The sequence below is a fragment of the Bufo gargarizans genome, chromosome 3 (assembly GCF_014858855.1).
Source record: "Bufo gargarizans isolate SCDJY-AF-19 chromosome 3, ASM1485885v1, whole genome shotgun sequence".
In the NCBI taxonomy this organism is placed as follows: domain Eukaryota; kingdom Metazoa; phylum Chordata; class Amphibia; order Anura; family Bufonidae; genus Bufo; species Bufo gargarizans.
Genome location: NC_058082.1, coordinates 48,142,828 through 48,168,126, shown reverse-complemented (window position 1 = coordinate 48,168,126; position 25,299 = coordinate 48,142,828). Strand labels below are relative to the sequence as shown.

The following is a 25,299-nucleotide window of genomic DNA, read 5'->3' as shown; positions in this document are numbered from 1 at the left end:
CTCCTTTTACTCCCTCCATCTTTATCTGCCCTTTTGCCCCCGCCCCCCCCCCCCGCCCCCCCCCTTTAATTTCTTTCTTTCACATCTCTCTCCCTTCCCCACCTTTCTATCGCTGCCTCAAACTTTCCTTGAGGCGTAATTCACACTAGTGTCATCTGTCCATGTGGAATTCAGACTACACCCCCATTGAAGTAAATGATGCCATTCACACTTCTCGCACCATACACCATTCTTGCCCGTTTTTATGGCTTGTTGGTTATAGTGAATCGGTCCAGAAAAAAACTCATACAGACGTCCACGTTCATCTGTGTTCATAATTGACCCCCTTAGTGTTGTGCTGTTCCTCTGTTATTCTTTCTAGAAATGTATCAGTAAATTGACAACTGGGTGTTGTCGTTCCCCTTTGTCTAAGGGGTGTGACATTGTCAGCCCTGATTGGACAGCACCCCCCGTTGCCTATGTATTCATACCTTTCCACTTTAAATTGATATTTATTTCCCTTGTGGGTAAGAATCTGTAACTGAACAGGTTGGAGCTTTTCATATTTTGTTTTATTTTTATAAGTTTTTATACTCATTTATTAATATGTTGAGAGAGTTCTGTATAATGCATTATTCATGTGTTTATCATGTATCATTACATCTCTGGCTCTATCTCATTTAGATGCAAACCATCCTTCATAGCTCAGTTAAAGGCCTGCATGAGCCGTGCCAATTGTTCTGTAAATCTTATTATTCTGGATGCTTTTGCCCCTTTATAATGAATATAAATGCTTCTGAATGGGATGAAATAACAGGCACCTTCTGTTGCCATCCTAGTAAAAGACCAAGAATGAGGCAGTAAATATCACGCTGACTTTTATTGGACCAATATATTGTATTGTTTACAAGCTTTTCAATCTCACACAATTCTGTCAAGTACAAAAGAATCTTTTAGCAGTTCCCATTTCTCCTTGGATTTTTTTTTTTTTTTTTCTAAATTTACCTCCTTTGCAGTTTTCTCTTATCCCCCATGCTTGAATCCTGGTTTGACATGTGTCTGTTGGTCCGTCATGCCTTAGGGCAGTGAGATCAGCAGATTATGTGACGCGAATCACAACTAATTCATGTAGTTTATTCAGTGGACTGCATCAAACATGGCAATATCCTAGATACAGTCGAAACGTTTCCAGGTTTGATGCAGTTCGCTGAATAAAAAAAACGACATGGCTTAGATGGAGTGCCGCAGCTTTTTCCTATTATATAGTCTGGGATCCCAAGCCGGGATCTAAGGCTGCGTACACCAGGATAACCCATTTCGGGCCTACACCAATTTTGGTAGGTTGTTGTGCTGCTTGTTCTTGTTCTTCTAGCCAGACTCTTGTATTAAAAGGGATGTCTGTGATATGATGATCTCTTGCTTCTCTCTCTGCTTCTTCAGGTAGTGGAGGGATCCCTGTTGTGGTGGCCGGCTGCTTCTCAGAGGAGATGATGAGCAGACACAGTTACAGTAAGGCTGTCTCTCTTATTACTTGCTCAGCATTTACTCTGAGAAGCAGAGAAGATGTCACAGTTCAAGATTTTGCCAGCTCATCACACCGGGAATCTCTTGCACACTCGAAGAAACAAGACTGAGCATGTGTGTCCACCTCAGCACATTTACGGAGGTGGACGCAGAAAGGCTGTAAAATAGAAACAGCAGGTGGCGCTAACAGTATTCCTTGACTTTTCTATATTTCTTCAGGTATATCTACTGTATGTAACCAAGCGCTGTGCAGTCATCTGCCACTGTACCTGTGTCTGTCAGTCAGTCCCTAGTACATTGACCTGATTTAGAGTTCAAGGTTGTCTGCGTTATAACTGCCTAGCTGAGATGAGAGGCTCAGTAAGGGCAACTGAATTATATTGTGTGCAGTAGTAATTTTATAGCTACTTCTGTCCCTCATGGTCCCCATTTTAATAGATGTATTGCTGTCTTTTTGCAGTGTCCTCTTGCCTGGCAAAGCAAATGGGAAGGCCCAGAAGACCCTCTTCAGTATCTCAGAGGACTCGTATCCAGAGCCGTGGCAATACAGGTAGAAATATCAAATAACATACTGTACATTATACACAGTTTTCACCTTCTTGCCCAGGCCATTTTTTGCAAATCGGACATGTCACTTTATGTGGTAAGGGTACTTTCACACTTGCGGCAGGACGGATCCGACAGGCTGTTCACCATGTCTGAACCGTCCTGCGGCTATTTCGCTGTGCCCGCGGGCCGCCGCTCCGTCCCCATTGACTATAATGGGGACGGGGGCGGAGCTCCGACGCAGCACGGCGGTGCACGGAGAAAGCCCGCCGGACTAAAATTACTGCATGTCAGGCTTTTTAGTCCGGCGGCTTTCTCCGTGCTGCGCCGGAGCTCCGCCCCCGTCCCCATTATAGTCAATGGGGACGGAGCAGCGGTCCGCGGGCACGGCGAAATAGCCGCAGGACGGATCCGACATGGTGAACAGCCTGTCGGATCCGTCCTGCCGCAAGTGTGAAAGTAGCCTAATAAGTTTGGCACGCTTTTATTTATCCAACCATTCTGAGATCGTTTTCTCGTGACACATTGTACTTCATAATTATAAAGAAATCCCAGCGGACCACGGCTTCTTCAATCAATATTCTTGATATTTATTCCATAAGTAAGTACAATAAGGACACGTTTCGGCCCGTCCAGCCTTCGTCAGCAAGCAAAATGCTTGCTGACGAAGGCTGGACGTGCCGAAACGTGTCCTTGTTGTACTCTCTTATAGAATAAATATCAAGAATATTGATTAAAGAAGCCGTGGTCCGCTGGGATTTCTTTATTATTGTGTTGGAGTTCTCTCTTGTCCTGTGTGGCATACTAGTCGAGTGCCGATCTTTCCTACTTGCTACATTGTACTTCATGACAGTCATAAATTTGAGTCAATATATTTCACCTTTTTTTATCAAAAACAACTTGTGGTACGGGATACCGGAACAGAGAGCTCTGGTCTGAGAATAAATCCCTCTGTTTTGTGACCATACATAGTGCACTCACCAGTACCGCACTGAGATCGCATCAGACTCGTTTTGCGACTAGATACCCAGACTGTTGCTCTGTGCAATATAGGGGAGATATTGCAACCTGTCTCTAACTGCAAGTGCATCAGTGCTATACATCGCAAGTGTATCATCATTATTTTATATTGCAAGTATATTCATGTATGACCCACTTGATCCATTGTTGAGAAATTCTGCTCGAATATATGATTTATAATTCATTACTATAAACTCCACCTGGACATTTGAGCACTTTCCATCCAAACAGTATCTGGTTCACATTTGATTGATCACATCTCCGTGTGATACGGTTTAGGAGTCTTATATTTTCGGATTGTACTATTTTGTGACCTGGATACCCCGCCTCCGATTGTGAGGTTTTTAGTTTATTACATTTGTCAATTATTTTTTTAAATGTATTTTTTATATCTACTATTTTTATTTTGTGAATATTTTTTTGTCTGAATAAATAATTTGCCACTATCGCTGCACCAGAGTCCGCTGTATCTGCTGATTCCATATATAGAGTGCCAGTCTATATCATTGTCTTTTCCTGTATGCTTTTCTGACTGGGTGAGTCAGTCTAGAATTTGAGCACCTATACATATTGCTCAAGCAGGCGAGCCGCCACACCCTTCGATTATTCACATATGATTTTTATTCGCTCTATATTACGTTTTTTGTGAGGCAAGGTAACCAAAAAATGGCTGTTTTGGCACTGTTTTTATTTTTTTACAACGTTCATCTGACAGGTTAGATCATGCGCTATTTTTATAGAGCAGGTTGTTACGGACGCGGTGATATCAAATATATCTACTTTCTTTGTTTCAGTTTTACATAATAAAGCATTTTTTAAAACTATGTTTTTGTGTCTCCATTTTCTGAACGCCATATTTTTATATTTGTTTCTTCCAATCGTCTTGAGCAGTGGCTCATTTTTCGCAGAAAGAGTTGACATTTTTATTGGTACCATTTTTGGGTACATATGATTTGTTGATCATTCATTATTACACTTTATGAGGCAAGGTGACCCCAAAAATTAGTTTGTTTTGGCACAGTTTTTATTTATTTATTTTTACAGCTTTCACCTGAGGGGTTAGGTCATGTGATATTTTTATACAGCAGGATGTTATGGATGTGGCAATGCCTAATATGTATACTTTTTATTATTTATTTAAGTTTTAATAATGGCATTTTTGAAACAAAAAAATTATGTTTGTGTCTCCATAGTTTGAGAGACACACAGTTTTTTGTTTTTTTTTGACTGATTGTCTTAGGTAGGGGATCATTTTTTTGCAGGATGAGATGACGGTTTGATTGGTACTATTTTTGGGGGCATACACCTTTTTGATCGCTTGGTGTTGCAATTTTTGTGATGTAAGGTGACAAAAAAAAAATCGCTTTTTTGGCACTGTTTTAATCTTTTTTTTTTTTTTTTTACTGTGTTCACCTGAGGGGTTAAATCATGTGATATTTTTATAGAGCTGGTTGTTACGGACGCGGCGATACCTAATATGTATACTTTTTTTTATTTATTTCACTTTAACACAGTAATTGCATTTTTGAAACAAAAAAAATGATGTTGTAGTGTCTCCATGTTCTGAGAGCTATAATTTTTTTTATTTTTTGGGCAATTATCTTATGAAAGGGCTCTTCTTTTGCGGGATGAGGTGACTATTTTATTGGTACCATTTTGGGGGCATACGCCTTTTTGATCTCTTGGTGTTGCACTTTTTGTGATGTAAGGTGACAAAAATGGCTTTTTTTTAAAACCGTTTTTATTTTATTTATTTTACGGTGTTTATCGGACGGGGTGTATCATGTGACATATTTATAGAGCCGGTCGTTACGGACGCAGCGATACCTAATATGTGTGTGTTTTCTTATACTTTTTTTCTATTTTTTTTATATAAAATCAGTGGAAAGGGGCTTTTTTTTCTTTTTTTTTTGCTTAAAACGTTATTTCTTTTAATTAAAAACTCTTTTTTTAACTTTTATTAAAAACGTTATTTCTGTCCCACTCTGGGACTTTACTTTTGGTGGTCATACTTTTGAGGCTGGATCTCCTGGGCACCCGTAGAAGGCAGGTCCCGATGCCATGCAAGGAATTGGGCAGCCTCTGCATGGCATCAGGCTGCCTTCTCACCCATTGGGTCCCCTCCACAGCAACGCGGGGATTCGATGGGCTCCCTCACCCGCCGCAAATCCCCTCTATGCCACGGTCAGCGCTGATCGCGGCAAATAAGGGCTTAATCCGCTGGCATTGGCTTGTACAGCGATGCCGGCAGATACAGCAGGGGCCCGGCTACCAGGGACTGCCTAGCCCCTGCAGTGATCGGGCACGCACCGCTCCGGCGCCTGCCCAATCACCATAACGTAATAGTACGTCAAAATGCGGGAATGCACCTGCCGCCATGACGTACTATTACATCATATGGCGGGAAGGGGTTAAAGGGGTTGTCTGGGTTCAGAGCTGAAGCCGGATATACGTAACCCCTTCTTCCCCCAAACAGCACCTCTGAGTTGAACATTGGAGCATCATTGCGCTGAATCAGGCAGGGAGACTCAGTGATGTACCGGGCTATTCCAGACGGAAACAGTGAGCCCAGTGACGTCACCAGCTCTAATGAACGGTCTTTAGCGCTGCCCTCGCCTGTAAAACAGATGACATTACCAGGATCACTGCTAGGCGTAAGCCTCTGCCTAGCAGTGTAAAAAGGTAAACAATAGGCCCTTGCCCTGCGTGATACAGCGCAGGACAAGGGGGAGCATCAGAGCATGAACTGCTCAGCTCTGAACCTAGACAACCCCTTTAATATTGGTTATGGAAGTGCACCTTGCACATACTGTAAGATCTGTGGGCAGAAGCAGATTGATATATAATTTAGTGGGAAAAGATTTAGTATATCCTGTACCTTATTGAAACCTTGTTCACCCTGTCCTTATTAGACATTTTGCCTGCAGTCATTGATAGGGGGCATTTACAAACTTGCCATATACGCTTTTATTTTCATGCTCCGTGTATTAACAGTATAGAGTGTACCGCTGTAAAGGGGGAATATTAATCATTCACTTTTTTCACATTTTGTTATGTTGTGGCCTTGTCCTAAAATAAAATACATTTTTTTCCCCATCATTCTGCACTCAATACCCCATAATGAGAAAGTGAAAACAGAAAGTTTGAAATCTTTGCAACTTTATTGAAAAGGAAAAACTGAAACCTGCATTAACATAAGTATTCAGAGCTTTTACTCAGGACTTAGTTGAAGCCTCTTTGGCAGTGATTACAGCCTCCAGGCTTCTTGGGAATGATACCACAAGGTTTTCATACCTGAATTTCTGAGTTTTTTGCCATTTTTCTCTGCAAATCCTCTCAAGCTCTGTCAGGTTAAATGAGGACCTTTGGTGGACAGCCATTTTCAGAGTTACTTACTGTGTTGTCTTGGCTGTGTGCTCAGGGTCTGTGTCTTGTTAGAAGGTGAACCTTCGGACCACTCTGAGGTCCAGAGCACTCTGGATCAGGTTTTCATTCAGAAAATCCCTGTACTTTGCTCAGTTTAGCTTTCCTTTAACCCTCACCAGTCTCCATGTCCCAGCTACTGAAAAACACCCCTATAGCATAAAGCTACCACTACCATGTTTCACTATCTGGATGATATTGGTCAGGTGACCAGAAGTGTCTGGTTTCCTCCTGACCTGACGCTTAGAATTGAGGCCAAAAAGTTCAATCTTGGCATCCTTTAGATGCTTTTTTGCAAACTTTCATGTGTCTTTTACTGAGGAGAGACTGGTGGAGTGCTAAAGTGATAGCTGACCTTCTGGATGTTTCTCCCATCAGGTTCTTGGTCACCTTACTTACCAAGGCCCTTCTCATTCAAATACATTGTTCCAAACTTCTTTCACTTAAGAATTATGGAGGCCACTGTGCTCTTGGGAACTTTCAGTGCAATTTTTTGTACCCTACTCCAGATCTGTTCCTTCCACAAAGCTCTCCATAGTCCTGCACCCCCTACATCTCTTCCCTCATTTCTGTCTACCATCCTACCCATGCCCTCCATTCAGCCAATGACTTACAGCTGACATCAACCATCATCTGAACCTCTCACTCCCCTCTCCAAGACTTCTCTCGGAATTGGGTTAATTCAGAACAACCATAGTTTTAAGTGCTCTCTAAAAGCACATCTTTTCATGTTACCCTACCCTCCATTCACCCCCTTTCAGAATCATTCTTCTGAACCTGATTCATTATCCGATATCTACCACACCCCATGCACTCAGAAGCACTACAGATATCGGCTGGTGACGGCTCATGCAAAGTTAGGCTACTTTCACGCTAGCGTTTGGGCTTTCCGTTTTGTGAGATCCATTCAGGGCTCTCAAAAACGGTCTAAAACGGATCAGTTTGGCCCTAATGCATTCTGAATGGATCCGCTCAGAATGCATCAGTTTGCCTCCGTTCAGTCACCATTTCACTCTGACGAAGCGGAGCCAAACGTTTTCTCTGACACAATCTGGCACAATAGAAAACTGATCCGTTCCTATTGACTTTCAATCGTGTTCAGGACGGATCCGTCATGGCTCTAGAAGACATAATACAACCGGATCCATTCATGACGGATGCATGCGGTTGTATTATTGTAACAGAAGCATTTTTGCAGATCCATGACAGATCCGCAAAAAACGCTAATGTGAAAGTAGCCTTAGATGTACTCCCCTATTGTGTTGGCCTGACCATTGTACAAAACAAGCACTTGTTACCTATTGTGTCACTCCTATCTCCTCATAGATTGTAAGCTCTTGGGACCCTCATTCCTCTTGTTTTAATTGTTGACTTGTTTGCTAATAAATTATTTTATGACTTTGTGTGTACCTGAACCCCACTCTACATAACTTTGGCACATCCTCTGCTGGTCTAAATCTACGCCAGCTTCCTTGTTGGCGTAGATTTAGAACATTTTCTATGCCTAAAACAGGTCTACAAAATGATGAATATGACTGTTTTGCTTTGTGAAATTCTGCTCCTTAGGTGCAGTGGCGGAGGAGCTTCACTGTGAAGTGCTCTCCCCTCTTCATTGTGCAGCTTCTCAGCCCCTCTCTACCTTAAGTGACAGCTGCAGCATCCAGCAAGGAGACGACTACAGCTGTGACTCAGAGAAGGAGCTGTGAAGTAGCAGAGAGCACTTTATACTGAAGCTCCACCTCAATTGCACTTAAGGAGCGGAACCTGGTAGAATAAACGTTCATATTCACACTACTTCTGATGATAAAAGGCAAAACAAGTATGTTTGTACTGCTTTCTCCAGCTTCTACCTAGTGCTGTCAACAGTTTAAGCATGGTAAAAACTGCTGACAGATTCCCTTTAAAGGGGTTGTCTGGCAATACCTAAGTTTTAACTGATGCCTGCAGCCTGCCTCCGCTGTAGAAAGAATCAAACTTACCTACTTCCTGCCACTTCAATGGCTTCAGCGGTGACATGTCTGCAAGATACAAGTCACCACACAAGCCAGTGGTTGGCTGCAGCAGAGCAGGTGATCAGACTCATGCCGGGTTGTTATGATACTTTCCATAGTGGAGAAAGGCTGCGGGCATCATTTAAAGGGGTTATCCAAGATTTTAAAAATATCCCCCATATGCCGGGCCCCTCACAACGAATATACCTACCTGGCTCCCTGCGCCGCTCCTGGTCCCCGCACCGCCGCTGCAGCTTCTCACCATGTGCGGATGAAAACATTTGATGTCGGGGGTGGAGGGGGCTGGGGTTGGTAGCCATTGGCAGGTGGGGATGGGGACGAGCCTCCCTAGCATCGCTGGTGACGCTAGGGAGGCTTGTCTACATCTGCCATCTGCTTTCCCCTGACACCAAGAGACTTTTGCAAACAAAAAAAAATATATATAGTTGTGTGCTGAAATTAGTATTAAGCTGCTATTTCCTGCCTTTCAGCTTTATGTACAAAATTGTTGGTTGCTTTGCCATTATGAAAATACACCTTGTTCCCTCAGTGCCAGGAGGTAGAGAACGAGCGCATTTATCTGAGCAGATGGTTAATTGCTTTGTTTGATACAATAATCCATTACAGGAATAATAACTGGTTGGAGACAAAAGCCGTGAACTCTGCATTAGCGCCATAATGTAGCATTTATATATTTGTAACCCACCCTCCCTTCTCTTAAGTCTTGATCTCCGATTTTCTTCCCAGTTAAATTTTTTCTAATTCATCGCATTGTAAAAGCTGATCCCAGGCAACGCGGAAAACATCAGGACTTTAACGGAACATGCAAAACCGGCTGTGAGCTATTAATACTCCCTTGGTGCCAAGCTTGGGTTTGGTTAATTTCATATGGGTCTGGGGGGCACAATACAATACAGAAAAAATGTAGGTCAGTTTGTCAGTAGCCGTACTTTGGTTTTCCTATTTAAAGGGGTTATCCCATGACTAATGTAAAAAACGAAAATCAGACATGATATAGTACATGACAATCTCTTTCTAATAAAGCTAGAACCAGCCCCGTACCTCACATGGATCCAGAGATCTCCCCATTCATTGCTCTGCTAGATTTATATCAAGTTGGCAGCTCAAGGGGCGTGTCTTTTCTGCTGCAGCTAAGGGGGCGTGTCTATGCTTTCCCTATCACAGCTCAGTAGGCGTGTGTATGCTTTCCCTATCACAGCTCAGGAGACAGTTGAAGGATGATACTGAGCATGTGCGGCCTTCTCAGTGAGCAGATGGCGCTATGCAGATACATTTTATTGAATAGCTCACTGCCTATGCTAAATTTTTAATCATGGAATAAACCATAAACCGTTTAGATTTATTAAATGGATACTCCGTATAAATCAAAATAGATTAATCATATAAAGAAAGTGACTTTTTAAAATTACCTTTATTATACTAGAAAGGGTATAGGTATATATATATATATATATATATATATATATACCACACATAATGTGCAAAGGGACATGCAAATACTTGAATTTCTTACATGGGAGTCCAGACCCCTTAAGAAGACATCAATAGAGACAGGATAGAAAAGGAGAATCGAAGAAAACACAATGTCTATAGATAAGGCAGGGGTAGATATATCTCACCCTAATTGCCCTACAGACTTCTTAGCCCAGGGCGACCCCCTGATGGTTGAGGTTCCCTGTCCCCGAACCTAGTACTATCCAGTCCCTGTTAAGACCCTATAAAGGGGAAGATAATTCAATGACGGGTGTCAATGGTCACCCCAAAAAATGGGTACCACTAAAACACCCCAAATAAAGAAAGGAGACTCCGACGCGTTTCACCTAGAACTTTTTAGGCTCATCAGGTGGTGATCTCAAAACAGGTCATAAAGATATAAATATAATACTTAGCTCAAAGCTGGATATAAATGGTATTGCCGACCACCAAAGATATGGCTGTCCTACTGTAGGTACCTATAGAGGATATATATATTCAATAAGTAAAAAAACTGCATCGTCTAGGGAAAATATACATTCACAGAAAGCTCGGATACATCTAATTAGTAAGAAAAACCTACTCACATGTGGACAGATGATACAGTCCCAAAACCAAATTGCTTGAGCCATAGTATACCTGGCCGCAGTCGCGCTATTTATTCAGACCGGTGCGCTTGCCCAGAACCTACGTCTGGATGCCAGAGATCTACTTCCGGTATTTGGACCGCACTTTGAAGCGCACCGCCTTACTTCCTAGGTAACTTCCGGTGAAATGAAAGGCACCGTGAACCGCACGTTGTTACTGTGCTTCCACCCAGAGACCGGAAGTTCTTATACATCACTTCCGGTTTTACGGTAAAACGCATACTGGAACCCAAATTGCGTTCAAAGACGCCATGGATAACATAACAATGGTATATACATTATTCATACATAGTCTTATTAACAAGGTATTAATCATAGATGAAATAGACGTCCATATTTTAGTATTAGCAACTGAAATTGGCCAGGAACATAGAGGGACATACACTAACAGATGTCTCCCATGATTATAGAGGATAATCACCAAAAGATGTCATACACTTGGGTCACCCCCTCGATATCAACAATGAAGGGGAAAAGACACCAAATTGTGAAGATATGGCAAACTAATATTTGTTCGCCAATTACAAAATGCTTTACGCATCTATATTGCCAGTAAGAAGGCCACATACGATTACTGAAGCAGAATGTATAATAAATGGACCAGGGATTCAAATAAAACACGTGAAAGTTAGTCTTTCATTGAGACCAAGGGGGAACTGGGACTGAAATCTATAGATCCATGCTGTTTCTTTTTGGAAGATCTTCTTGTCCCAGTCGCCCCTTCTCTCAGGAAGGGGGGCCACCTCTAAAACAGAGAAACGTGCCAAACCCACATCACCCATATGATAGTCATTGAAGTGGTGAGCCACAGGCGTGTCTTTTTTGATTTTTTTATATCATTGATATTCTCACAGATCCTTCTTTGAAATTCTCTTTTTGTTTTGCCTATATAATCCAGATGGAAAAGGGACGTTGTGTAACGGAACAAATTACTGTTTTCGAGGTGTTAATGAAATTACAGGCTTTGCAGGATCCGCATTTAAAGACACCCAAGGGCTTACGGTCTAGCCAAGTGCCCTCTCTTTTAGGACCCTCATAGTAACTATAAACTAATCCATCCCGTAAGCTCCTGCCTTTACGGTAGGTAACTTGGGGATATTCATTAATCACCTGTGCTAAATCGGGGTCCATCGTGAGTATTGGCCAATACGTTCTCAGTATAGATACTACCTCTCTGTTACCAGAGTCAAAGGTAGAAATCAGGCGTATCAGACCCTCATCTGTCTCATCCCTAGATCTTGGTACCAGAAGGTCCTCCCTCTTCCTAGACTCAGAAAACTGAGAAGACTCTTTCAGAAGGTTCAATGGATAACCTCTCTGTGCCAGTCTGTTTTTTTTTATTTTTTGGATTCTGAATAAAAGTTGCCCTCAGAAGAACAATTTCTGCGAACCCGCAGATACTGTCCCCTGGGAATACCCCTCTTAACAGCAGGGGGGTGGTGACTATCCCAATGAAGGATACTGTTGGTAGCTGTAGGTTTCCGGAATACTGATGTGCTTAGGGTCCCCTCAGTTTTTCTTACAACCACATCAAGGAACGTAATTAGTTCTGTCTGAGTTTCATAAGTGAAACTCAGGCCGATATCATTTTGATTCAGGATGTTAATAAACTTCTGAAAAGCAGATATACCACCCTCCCAGATCAGGAAAACATCGTCAAGATAACGAGTCCAAAAGGCGATACATTTTTAATCACATGCAATTCCAAAAGTATTCAGATCCAGGTGCTTGGTTTGAAAACTGTGTAATATTTTTCGTGACAACCCCTTTAAGGTTGGAAGCCCTTCTTTTGCTGTTGTGCACTTTTATGAGATGCCCGATCTAATCACGTAGGAACTAGCAGAGCTATAATCGGGCTTTAATAGGATTGTGAGTAGTCAAATGCACTTATCAAATTTAAAGGGAACATTGAACCTGCAGTCTGTCAGCAGCAGGAGAAGCTGAGGACATTGTTATGGAGGTTTGTGGGGAAAAGATTCAGTAGAAATTGTCATAAAAAAATAAAAATCTAAATGCATTGGCACTCTGGGCTTAGAAGTCTGGTGGTAGTCCTATGCAGTGACTGACTGGGTCCATTCACACAACCATATCTTAAAGGGCATCTGTCAGCAGTTTTGTCCTTTGAAACTGACCTGTTACATGTGCACTTGGCAGCTGAAGACATCTGTGTTGGTCCCTTGTTCATATGTGCCCTCATTACTGAGAAAAATTTAGTTTTAATATATGCAAATGAGCCTCTAGGAGCAATGGGGGCGTTGCCGTTACACCTAGAGGCTCTGCTCTCTCTGCAACTGCTGCCCCCTCTGCACTTTGACAGGGCCAGACTGTGTAAACGTAATCACGCCTGGCCCTGTCAAAGTGCAGAGGGAGCAGCAGTTGCCGAGAAAGCAGAGTAACTAGGTGTAACGGCGACACCCCCGTTGCTCCTGGAGGCTCATTTGCATATATTAAAACTTCTTTTTTTTCCCCCAGCAATGCGGGCACATATGAACATGGGACCAACACAGATGCCTTCAGCTGCCAAGTGCACATGTAACAGGTCAGCCAGTGTCATAGGTACAAAACTGATGACAGATGCCCTTTATAAATGTGCCAAACTAAGCCTTGCTCCTTTTAAGTAATCTCCACCCCTCCCCAGTCTCCATCTTGATGATAATAATAGGGCCAGTAGTGTCCCTTCAACACCCTTGAGCGCTAAGCTCAGTGACGCTATCGATCACACGGGGCTGTGGTCACACATCTCTATACCTCAGCGCTGTTTCTGTCCCTTCTTCTGGTAATGAGTTTTATAACACACGCGGCAGTACAAAGGACTCAACTAAAATCTGTGTACATAAGTGGCTAATTAGCATAGTAGAGAATTGTGCTAGAAACAACTATACTCCGTTCTAGGGAAGGATCCCGGCGAGTTTCTTACAATACGGCTTTTAATTAACATGATTGTTACAAAGCGATGAAATCCCTTAAAGCGAGGGGTGAAGCACGCTGCCCCGGAGAGCCGCACCGCCGCGATAGAGGTTGCTGCCGGCATTCTCTTTCTGCAAAACTTAAAAGGTTTTTCTGCTGTTACACAAACAATTCAATTAACAGAGCTTTAGACAGAGCGATTATCTTGTCGGATGGGGTAGTGATGCCAAGGAGATCTTTTCTAGTGATGTTACTGTAGTTTATAGACATCACTACAAACAGATTGTATGCACACTGAAAAAGAACAAGGCGAACAACACACAAACCCAAAATTAAAGGGGTTGTGTCACGAAACATATTCTACATTCTTCAAACCAGCACCTGGATCTGAATACTTTTGTAATTGCATGTAATTTAATATTTAGAATAGCCTGCGAGCTATTCAATAAAATGTATCTGTATAGCGCCACCTGCTGTTTGTTATTTACCTTATTTTTTTTGTCCGTCTCACTGAGCTGGTTGCACATGCTGAGTTTAAGGGCTCATTCAGACGGCCGTTTGAATGAGTCCACATCCTTTCCGCAATTTTGCGGTACAGGTGCGGACCCATTCATTTCAGTGGGGCCACAAAAGATGCAGACAGTACACAGTCTGCAGGTCAGTTTCGCGGCTCCGCGGAAAAGATAGAGCTTGTCCTATTCTTGTCCGCAATCGCGGACAAGAATAGGCATTTTCTATTATGGATCCGCCAAGCATTACGGCCGTCTGAATGAGCCCTTAATCTTCAACTGCTACCAGCCCTGTGTTCTGTTAGAAGCTGTGGCAGTTGCAGGGAGAGAGCTGCAGCAGAAAGGACACGCCCATGAGGTGCCAGGCTGAAGATCCATGTGAGGTACAGGGCTGGTTCTAGCTTTGTTAGAAAGAGATTGTCTTGTACTACACGATGTCCGATTTTCATTTTTTACATCAACCCCTTTAATGGCAGAATGATATATAATCTTAAGACCCATTTACATGGGGGCGGTTAATGGTCCAGTAATCGGAAACAAGCATTTGTTCAGCTGCCCGTCCCTGATAACTGCGGCATGGAAATGTGCTGCCCGATCATTTATGCAGCTCATAAAATCCTCATTGCCCTGTGTAAACGGGAACATGCTGCCGACAAACAATAAATATGTATGGGGATTAACGATCGTAGTAATGATTGTTCATCCCCATACAGAAGTAATGATTGCTGCATGCAGGGGTGGGCATCGATTGGGAACAAACTGTTAATTCCCAATCATAGCCCTTTGTATTAGCCCATGTAAATATGCCCTTAAAGGGGTTTTCCATCTTTTAACCGCATTTTCATTACATCCCGCAAAAGCATGCCACAAAAAGAGAATCCATTCACCGATCCCTTCAAGCGCCAAGCCTCCTTTCATCAATACTTCAGGTCCCCGTGGTTAAACTGAGGGACAGGGTTACATGTGCCACTGCAGCCTTTGACTGGCCTCAGCAGTGACGTACCTCTTGGGACCTACAACATATAAGATGAAATCGGAGGGTCAGCTTCAGATTCTGCCACTAATATGCATTGGATTTTTCCAATTTGTATTTTTCCTCATGTGAAAAAAAACAAGTGTTACCCTAAAATGTCAATATTTGTGTATTTAGGAGGGGTAACTGGCTGCTAAACACCTTTCTGATGACAAGAACAGAAATATATATATTTAAAGGGGTTTTCTCATCATTGGGGGCATATTGCGAGGATACCACTGGGAGCCCCAAAAGTGATGAAGAGCGCACTGCGCATGCACAGCCAGCTTCTATCCATTTCTATGGGGCCACTGAAAATAGCCGAGTGCTTGGCTATTTCTGTGGGGCCCATAGAAGTGAATAGGAGCGGTGGCCGTTCATGCGCGGTGCACTCTCATTCACTTCTATGGGGAGAGCGCTTGGTGGTGGCCGGACCGGAGTCCTCCAGCCACCACTTTGCGGGTCTCCGTTCTCGATATAGGTGCGGGTCCTAGCAGTGGGTATCAGACAATAGGGGTTTATCCTAGCAATATACCCCCTTTGTCTCAAATGGGAATGCCCCTTTAACTTAAGGACTGACACTTAAAGGGGTTTTCTGGTTTTCATCAACATCCTTTAAAATAATCCTTTAATTTTTTTTATGTGTTTCTTTTCCCTTTATTGCTTCTATCTCCCGTTCTGGGCTGTGGTCACATGACCATGTCCATGCAGCTCTTTCTTATTTCCTGTGATGTTGCGTTCATGGGCGGGGCAGTGATAGGGGAGTGTCTATGTAACTAGCTGGTGGGTGGAGCTATAAACTACCTGGGTGGTGATAGGGGAGTGTCTATGTAACTAGCTTGGTGGGAGGGGTTATAAACTAGCTGGGCGTTGTTGGGGGCGGAGCTGAAGCTGTGACAGAGGAAGGAGAAGTGCATCATGGGTTTGGAAGGATACAGAAACAGGAAGTGCTACATACTGGATGGAAACAAACCAGAAGGATTGGGCTACATGGTGAAAACGGGTCAGGAGAGTCCAAATGGGAAAAAAAAGCATGGGGAAGATGTACATGCGGTAAGCAACTACATGAGCAGATCTGTTAACTATAGTAATCCTGGAAAACATGTATAAGAATATCTAGCACCTATGCGCTAGCATGAAGGATCCCTCTATATTGATTTCCTAATTAACGCAGAGTACACCCAGAGCATGCATGTCCAATAACACGACTGCACATTTAAGATAACAGGGCGATTACTAATATCGCCGTGCTGGAATCTGCTTGGGCTTGACGGCACCCTCGCCAGACAGCAATCTGTTCAGTTATGTAGCCTGGTAGGGGGTGAGAAAAGTGCTGAGCCTTCATTATGGATCTGGTCACAGCACATTGAGCTCGTAGCTGGAGCATCAGGCTTATGGGAGTGTGCAGGAATACTGCAGCCTCCTGAGATGTTCTAGAAAATGGGTAAGGTATTCATTACCGTCACAGCGCAGTACTGGTGGCAGATCATCAATATCTGAACAGGTTATATCCTAGAGATAAGCCAAAAGTGCTACTGTGCTGTAATGGGCGCTGTGGCCCTCCATTCCAGGGGTGAGTAGGGGGCCCGCAAAGTTGGATTCCTATAATCAGACATTGATGAGAAATGCAACAAGTTTACAGATGGGTTTCCAGTTGTGTCGGTTCTCACAGCGGAGATGGCAAATTGTCCCCTCCACACCATACCATCCAAACCATCACTCATTGAATCTAAATCTGCTATGGGGTATTCCTAACTCCTGCGAGACCAGCAGCTATGTCTGGTGGAGATGTCACTTCCAATTGGATAGTGAATGGAGAGGTGGAAGCCACGTGCACGGCTTTATCCGAGAGAAAATGTTACTTTTTAAGAACATATTAAAATTTAGAGCCCAACTGTGAGTAGTAGGTCTCGTGGTACAGGAGTATGGACTCACCTGTCTGCTATTGTTCAGAGTATCAGTAGTACATCCATGGCATTGTCCATTTGACCCCAATGATGGGTGGAAGCGTTGCTTCTAGGTATGCCTCCCTTATCTGAGAGCTTCCTCTAAAAGCTGACAACAGATTTACCCGATATCTTCAAACTCGCTGCTGAGCAAAAGTGATTATGATTGGTCAAAGCCCTCAAAAAGTCTACAAGCTCCACCTTATGGACTCATTTAGAAAGAATAAACACCTTAGGCTCGGTGACACCAATATAACATCATTTTTACTCCCATGGGAATATGTTACAACATTAAATACAACTTGAAGAATGTCCTTTCCTTCCAGATAAGTTGCTAAACATGGTTACACCTATGGAGAGTGTCGTACAGAAGGGGAACAGTACTGGGGCACCTCCAGCTAAAAGCATTTTGGGGCGGATTTATTAATGGTTGTATACCACAAAAGTCACAGTTTATAGAGCACTCTTAATCAGAACTTAAAATCAGACCCCCAAGCTCCATCAGCCTCAGATCACACATCAGATCGGACCCCCCATCAGCCTCAGATCAGACATTTAAAAAAATAAATTAATAAATAGACGTACCTTGTTTGCTCTGGATGGCACTGCCACTCTGCAGATCTGGCAGTCACCACTCCCTGGTCTTTTTCCGGGCCCTTGCACAGTGTCAGGTCATCGTGCTGTATACAGTCAGGACACAGTGCAGAGCGGGGCCCTGAAGAAGACCACGGAGGGCGAGTACAGCCAGCGCTCCCCTCACCGCTCCCTGCGCCCTCCTGTATACTAATGACCACTATAGTTAGACTGTGCATTCTTCTGCAAACGATGGTGACCTCTGTACACACTGACCATCTCCATGTAACCCCGCCGCTATTACACATTCATTCTCTGCCAGCGTGGATTTCCGAAAAAGGCCAGAATTTCTCCAGCTTCATCTTTTTTATCTTTCATTTCTCAGATTTACCACAGGCAGATCATAAATTATAAATTCCACTCTTGTGATTGAATATAGCCTAAACACAGTGTTGTTTGTGGTGTACAGATCATGACATGGGTCAACACGGCTGCAGTGATTTCTGTGAACTGCTGGTGTGTTACTGCCTGTAATATAAAGTACACCATACATACAGTGGTATATTATGACATCACATGGGTACCACAGGTACTACTCATACATAGGATATGCTGGCATCACATAGGTATTATACACTCCTACATAAGATATTCTGGTATCACATACTGTAGGTATCATACATAAGATATTATGACCTGATATAGGTATTACATACTCATATATAGGATATTATGATATCACATAGATATTACCCACTTGTACATAGAATGTTATGACATCATATAGGGATTACACACGTACAGTTGTTAAAAATAATAGCAGTGTGTTTAAAAAAAAGTGAATAAAGCTCAAAATCCTTCTAATAGCTTTTATTTCCATACACACAAATGCATTGGGAACACGACACATTCTATTCCAAATCAAAACATTAAAAAAAATATCAAATTTGTGTTAAGAAAAGTGAATATTAGACTGTTCAAAAAAATAGCAGTGTTTGTATTCTTTTTTACAAACTCAAACATTCACTATATAAACTGAAAAATGTTTGAAGATTTTGCTTTCCTTTGAATCACTTCACTAATACTTAGTTGTATAACCGCTGTTTCTGAGAACTGCTGGACATCTGTGTTGCATGGAGTCAACCAACTTCTGGCCCCTGTGACCAGGTATTCCAGCCCAGGAGGATTGGACTACATCACACAGTTCTTCTCTATTTCTTGGTTTTGCCTCAGAAACTGCATTTTTGACGTCACCCCACAAGTTTTCTATTGGATTAAGATCCGGGGATTGGGCTGGCCATTCCATAACGTCAATCTTGTTGGTCTGGAACCAAGATGTTGCACGTTTACTGGTGTGTTTGGGGTCATTGTCTTGTTGGAACAACCATTTCAAGGGCTTTTCCTCTTCAGCATAAGGCAGCATGACCTCTTCAAGTATTCTGATGTATTCACACTGATCCATGATCCATGGTATGCGATAAATACTCCCAACACCGTAGTATGAGAAACATCCCCATATCATGATGCTTGTGCCACCATGCTTCACTGTCTTCACAGTGTTCTGTGGCTTGAATTCAGTGTTTGGGGGTCGTCTGACAAACTGTCTCCGGCCACTGGACCGAAAAAGAACAATCTTACTTTTATCAGTCCAAAAAATGTCTCTTTGGCAAATTATAACCTCTTCAGCACATGTCTTTTTTTCAACTTTGCGGGGGCTTCTTGCAGATAGCTTGGCTTCACATAGGCGTCTTCTAATTGTAACAGTACTCACAGGTAACTTCAGACCTTCTTTGATCTTCCTGGAGCTGATTGTTGGCTGAGTCTATCCATTTGAATGCTAGTTTTTCACTTTCTTCCACGTCTTTCAGGTTTTGGTTGCCATTTTAAAGCATTTGCAATCATTTTAGCTGAGCAGCCTATCATTTTCTGCACTTCTTTATGTTTTCCCCTCTCCAATCACCTTTTTAATCAAGGTACGCTGTTCTTCTGAACAATGTCTGGAACAACCCAATTTTCCTCAGAATTTCAGAGAGAAATGCACTGTAACCAGCATGTACAACATTTGCTGCTTTTTTTCCTTAAATAAGGGCAATAATTGCCTCCTGTTTTTCAAAGAATTAATGACCTCACTCATTGAACTCCACACTGCTATTATTTTGAACATGCCCCTTTCAATTAGTGATTCAATTACACAGAATCAGCAGCATGCATGTCATGAATGTTGGGTCTGTTGGATTTCTGTTACTCTACTACACCAGCTAGTAAATTATTTGCCATGGAGAAATATAATTTCTACCAAAAACAGTTATTTTGAACACAAATGTACATAGGATATAATGGCATCACATAAGGATTACCTTCATATACATAGGACATTATGACTTTAGGCCTCATGCACACGACCGTATTTTCTGCTTCCAATCCGTATTGTTTGTGGAACACAAGCGGATCCATTCAATTGTACGGGGCCCCAAAAAGTGCGGACAGCATATGAATGTCATACGTGTTCTGTCCACGTGCATGTGGCCATGCAGCAAATAACAGAACGTGTCCTATCTATTCTTGTCCGTTTTGCGCACAAGAATAGGCATTTCTACAATGGTGGCCAAGAAAATTGCAGAATGCATACAGCCAGCGGTTTGTGGACCGCAAAACACTTACGGTCGTGTGAATGAGCCCTTACCCTAATTTAGCAGAAAATCGTGTTATTCCATAGTCTTCAATGGGTAAATATGTTTTTAAGCCTCATGACAGGTGGACTTCCATTTTTTTTTTTAAATACCTGCAAAATCAATACAGTTGAGGGTTTAGCAGGAGCAGAATATTCTAGCGAGTGGTGTGCTCAGCTCCCTGAGGAGTAACCATTTACTCACGGCCCTGATCATCCCTTTGTGCTGTAGAATAAGCCAGACGTAATATGCTTCATCATTTAGAGCACGGCGGTGTTATCTTAATACTCCAGAGATGTTATATATCAGGGCGAAGAAAAAGAAGACATTTGTTGCCATGGGAACCGCGGCCTCATATGCATTTTTACCAAACCGCTAAACACCAGTTAATTTAATGCTTTACACCGCAGCCTATAGATCGGCATGTCAATGAAGTCGCCCTTACAAAAAACTCGAAGGCGGTGATTAGACTCCTGGAGGAAGCTAATGATATTCTCCTCTGACATGTGACAGGGGTCACTTATTACAAAACTTAAATTGGATGCAATCATTTGGAGGCATGAAATAGATTTTCAAATTCAGAAATCAATCAGGACAATTGGGCTCCAAGTCTCCGTAGCACAGTAATTTCAGTGGAGGAGCATTTGTTTCCCAGTGAGAAGGTGTCTGCGTCTTATACCTTATATGATGATTATAAGACAGTTTTAGGGCTCATGCACATGGCCGTTGATCGGCCGTTCCATGCATTGGGGACTGCAAGTTGCACCGTGCATGCGCTACTTTTTTGCGGTGCGGGGGCACGGACAGAAACCCCACAGAAGCACTCCGTAGTGCCTCAGTGGGGTTCCGTGCTTCAGTTACCCGCGGACCCATTCAAGTGAATGGGCCCACATCCGTGAAGCGGGGTGCACACAGCTGGTGCCCGCATATTGCGGACCCGCTGTTTGTGGGCTGCTATACGGGCAACGGCCGTGTGCATAAGCCCTTAGGTTTTTCAGGCGTTTTCACATCATCTTCTCTATAGGGGAGAAATGTCATTACAAATGTTAGGCTACTTTCACACTTGCGGCAGTGTGATCCGGCGGGCAGTTCCGTCGTCAGAACTGCCTGCCGGATCCGCTGATTTGGATGTTACTGAAAGCATTTGTGAGACGGATCCGGATGCGGATCCATCTCACAAATGCATTGCAAGAACGGATCCGTCTCGCCGCTTGTCATGCGGACAGACGGATCGGTCTTGTATTTTTTTTTCACATTTTTACCGGTCTGCGCATGCGCAGGCCGGAAGGACGGATCCGGCATTCCGGTATTTTGAATGCACGAATACATTCCTATGGGGAAAAATTCCGGCATTCAGGCAAGTCTTCAGTTTTTTCGCCAGAGATGAAACTGTAGCATGCTGCGGTTTTATCTTTTGCCTGATCAGTCAAAACGACTGAACTGATGCATCCTGAACGGATTACTCTCCATTCAGAATGCATGGGGATATGCCTGATCAGTTCATTTCCGGTACTGAGCCCCTAGGACGGAACTCTATGCCGGAAAAGAAAAACACTAGTGTGAAAGTAGCCTTAGTGGGCAAACACACAGAAAAAAAATCAAGAGGTTATTGTGTTTTTTTAATAGCAGTGCACATTCATGTGTCTAGGAAACCTTACACACTTTTTGCGACTCCTCTGACAAGGGGGCGTGGCTTAGTTGCAATACGATGCGACAAAATAAAGAAACCAACATTTTTTCTAATTTTCTTTTTAGGTAAAACTACATCAACTAATAGGTGGTGTAAACATTTCCTAGACTGTAGGTATGGCAGATTTATCAGCCAGCGTCAGCCACTGTGATAAAGCTGGTGCAGTTTAAAACGGTTTAGTCTAAGTTTACACCGTCTGACCTCTAGACAGTATTAGTACATCTGCCCACATGTGTGTCAACTTATAGTGCTATGTGCGGGGAAGGAACACGGGGGTCACGAGTTCTATTAGAATAGAAAACAAATACACTGTTCCCCGAGCATTGTACAGCGCACATGCTGCGACCGGGGAAGAGCAGAGGATGAGAGTGATAGTGGCTCTGGCTGTTCCCTAGGGCCGGACAGTGACAGGAGGGCACACCCTGATGATGGGGCTCCTGTCTGATGGTAGTTCGGGTGCCCTTGGTGTTGTGGGTTTGGTGTGGGTGCAAGGCAGGAGATGTAGATGATGTGGCTGGCGAATGGTGTTGGAGTCAGTGACCAGGCCAGTTGTAGAGAATAGACAAGTCTCTCTTTACTAAAGTGCAGAATGGGAGTTGCAGTGCATCAGACCGTATCAAAACACAGTTCCAAACATTTTGCACTGCAAATCACCCCTCATAGCAATATATGGATATAGTCAAAGATGGGGGTTGTAGTACTCCTTCACTCTATTTTCAGAGTCTCTCTCTTTCTACAGAATCTAAGGTTGGCAATAAAGTTCTTGCAAACGTGTCTGTAATTTCCAGCTGAGGGGTACAAGGACCATGTCAAAGTGTGGAAGGGTGTATTAGCAATGTCCCTCTCACTGCAGTAAAGTCTCCCTTCCTCAGCTAACACTAGACTGATTCTAAACTAGGGGTGGACATTGGTCCAACTGCTAGTTTCCTACAGAGTAGAGTCAGGATTATTAACCCTGACCTATCCATACAAAACTGTATGGGTAATATAGTCAGTTTATCAGAACATTAAATAACATTTAAATAACCCACATAATTTTGCAACTACCCTATCCTGGGGTACTGCACACACGACTGTATTTTTTTTTCAGTGTGCTATCCACATTTTGTTTGCGACTCATTTATGTATGTGTGACCATGCACCCATCTGTATTTTTTTCAGATCCCCGTAGCGTTTCCGCACATTATAGAACATATTCTTGTCCATACTTGCAGGCGAGAATCTCTCTTTCTGTTGATGAGAGTGAAAAAAATCTGGAACACGCACAGAAGCTATCCATATATTGTGGATCCAAAATACAGAAACGGCCGTGTGCAGGAACACTTACGCCTATGTCTACATGCACAAATCTTCATGTATTCACCAGAACTAAGGGGGTCATTTATCAAATTGGTGTGAAGTAGAACTGGCTTAGTTGCCCATAACAACCAATCAGATCCAACCTTTCATTTTAGACAGCTCCTTTGGAAAATAAAAGGTGGAATCTGATTGGTTACTATGGGCTACTAAGCCAGTTCAACTTTACACCAGTTTGATAAATGACCCCTTAAATACAGAAATCTGCATTATCCATATCCCACTAAACATTTCACTGACGTGAGTCAACAAATGTCCTGATTAGGTGCAGGAAATGATTAGAAAAGTTCCTGCTTGTATAATGTGACAGTCAGTGGCCTCATGTCATCTCTGAATGGTCAACGGGGTCGTAACATGAAAAAAGGTTCCTGTATTGCAAGCCCTCCATGAAGTCAATAGAGACTGTACAGGAATAGAGATGACAATAAGGGCTCATGCACACGAAAGTATTTTTTGTCTGCATCCGATCCGCATTTTTTGTGGATTTGGATGCAGACCCATTCAGTTCAGTGGGGCCGCAAAAAGTGTGGACAGCACTACGTTTGTCCATTCCGTGACGCACTCAAAAATATAGACCTGTTCTATTCTTGTCCGCATTATGGACAAGGATAGGACTGTTCTTTAATGGGCCAGACATTCCGAAAAAAGGAAGAATGCACACGGCTGGTATCCGTGTTTTGCGGACTGCAAAACTGGCTACAGTCATGTGCATGAGCCCTAAGGGTGGGCCCCTTCACTGACCATGGGCCCATACACAGGGCAGTGATTGGCAATTATCTGTTTGTGAGCCCTATAGAAGAGAGGATCCTGTCTTATGGTTCTGTAGTTTTCGGAGGTTAGGCTACTTTCACACCAGCGTTTTCAATTCCGCTATAGAGATCCGTCATAGGATCTCAATAGCGGAAGAAAACGCTTCCGTTTTGTCCCCATTCATTGTCAATGGGGACAAAACTGAACGAAACGGAATTCACTAAAATGCATTCCGTTCCGTTTGGTTGCGCTCCCATCGAGGACAGAATAACGCTGCAAGTAGTGTTTTTTTCTGGCCATTATGTGGTGCGGATCCATATAAAACATAGTACAACTGGATCCGTTCATGACGGATCTATGTGGTTGTATTATTGTAACGGAAGCCTATTCGAATATGCAAAAACGCTAGTGTGAAAGTAGCCTTAGACGTTGTTATTTTATCTGGCTACAACACTGTACATTGGTCACGTGGCCTAAGCACAACTCATTACCATTCAAGTGAATGGGACTGAACTGCAGTACCAAGCATGGCCACTATCCAATGTACAGTGCTGTGCTTAGTAAGCTATGATGAGACCACAGCGCTTACTTGAGCGCAGCAGCCTCTTCAAATAGCTGATCCGCAAGCAGGACTGGTGCAAGGATTTTTGCCACCCTAGGCAAAAGCTAATTTTGCTGCCCCCTTGACTCCACCTATTGACCACGCCCTTTTACCCGCCCCTTTTTTGTCACCCACCTATTTACACAGACTGTACCCTTCATTGTGGTAAGTGTCATCCACAGATCCCCCATAAGTGTCATCCACAGATCCCCACAAGTGTCATCCACAGATCCCCATAAATGTCATCCACAGATCCCCCATAAGTGTCATCCACAGATCCCCACAAGTGTCATCCACAGATCCCCATAAATGTCATCCACAGATCCCCACAAGTGTCATCCACAGATCCCCATAAATGTCATCCACAGATCCCCCTAAGTGTCATCCACAGATCCACTCCCCGCCCAGCGCCGCCTCCTAGCTAATTTATTCGATTAATTTGCCTCTGTGTAATCTCGCACAGGCGCACTGGCAGAGGCATCGTTGAACGAGGTGCGCTGGAAGACGGCGCATGTGCACTTCGCTCAACAATGCCTTTGCCGGCGCCTCCAGCAAGAGTGTGCTCTACGCGGTGGCGTACCTTGCTTATGGTGGTGCCGGCCCTGTTGGCAAGGATGCCCGGATTTGGAACCCCGCCAATCTGATATTGATGACCTATCCTG

The 25,299-nt window shown here is 43.3% G+C and overlaps 1 protein-coding gene across 2 annotated transcripts in view; it reads left to right on the top strand.

The window, feature by feature from the left end:
* The window catches only part of DYNC2H1 (dynein cytoplasmic 2 heavy chain 1), a 478,712-nt gene that overhangs the window by 410,975 nt on the left and 42,438 nt on the right, over positions 1-25,299 (top strand). For both annotated transcript variants that reach the window (XM_044284009.1, XM_044284008.1), the window contains one exon: positions 1,964-2,053. In XM_044284009.1, the coding sequence (XP_044139944.1) occupies positions 1,964-2,053 (90 nt within the window). The remainder of the gene's footprint in view (positions 1-1,963; positions 2,054-25,299) is intronic.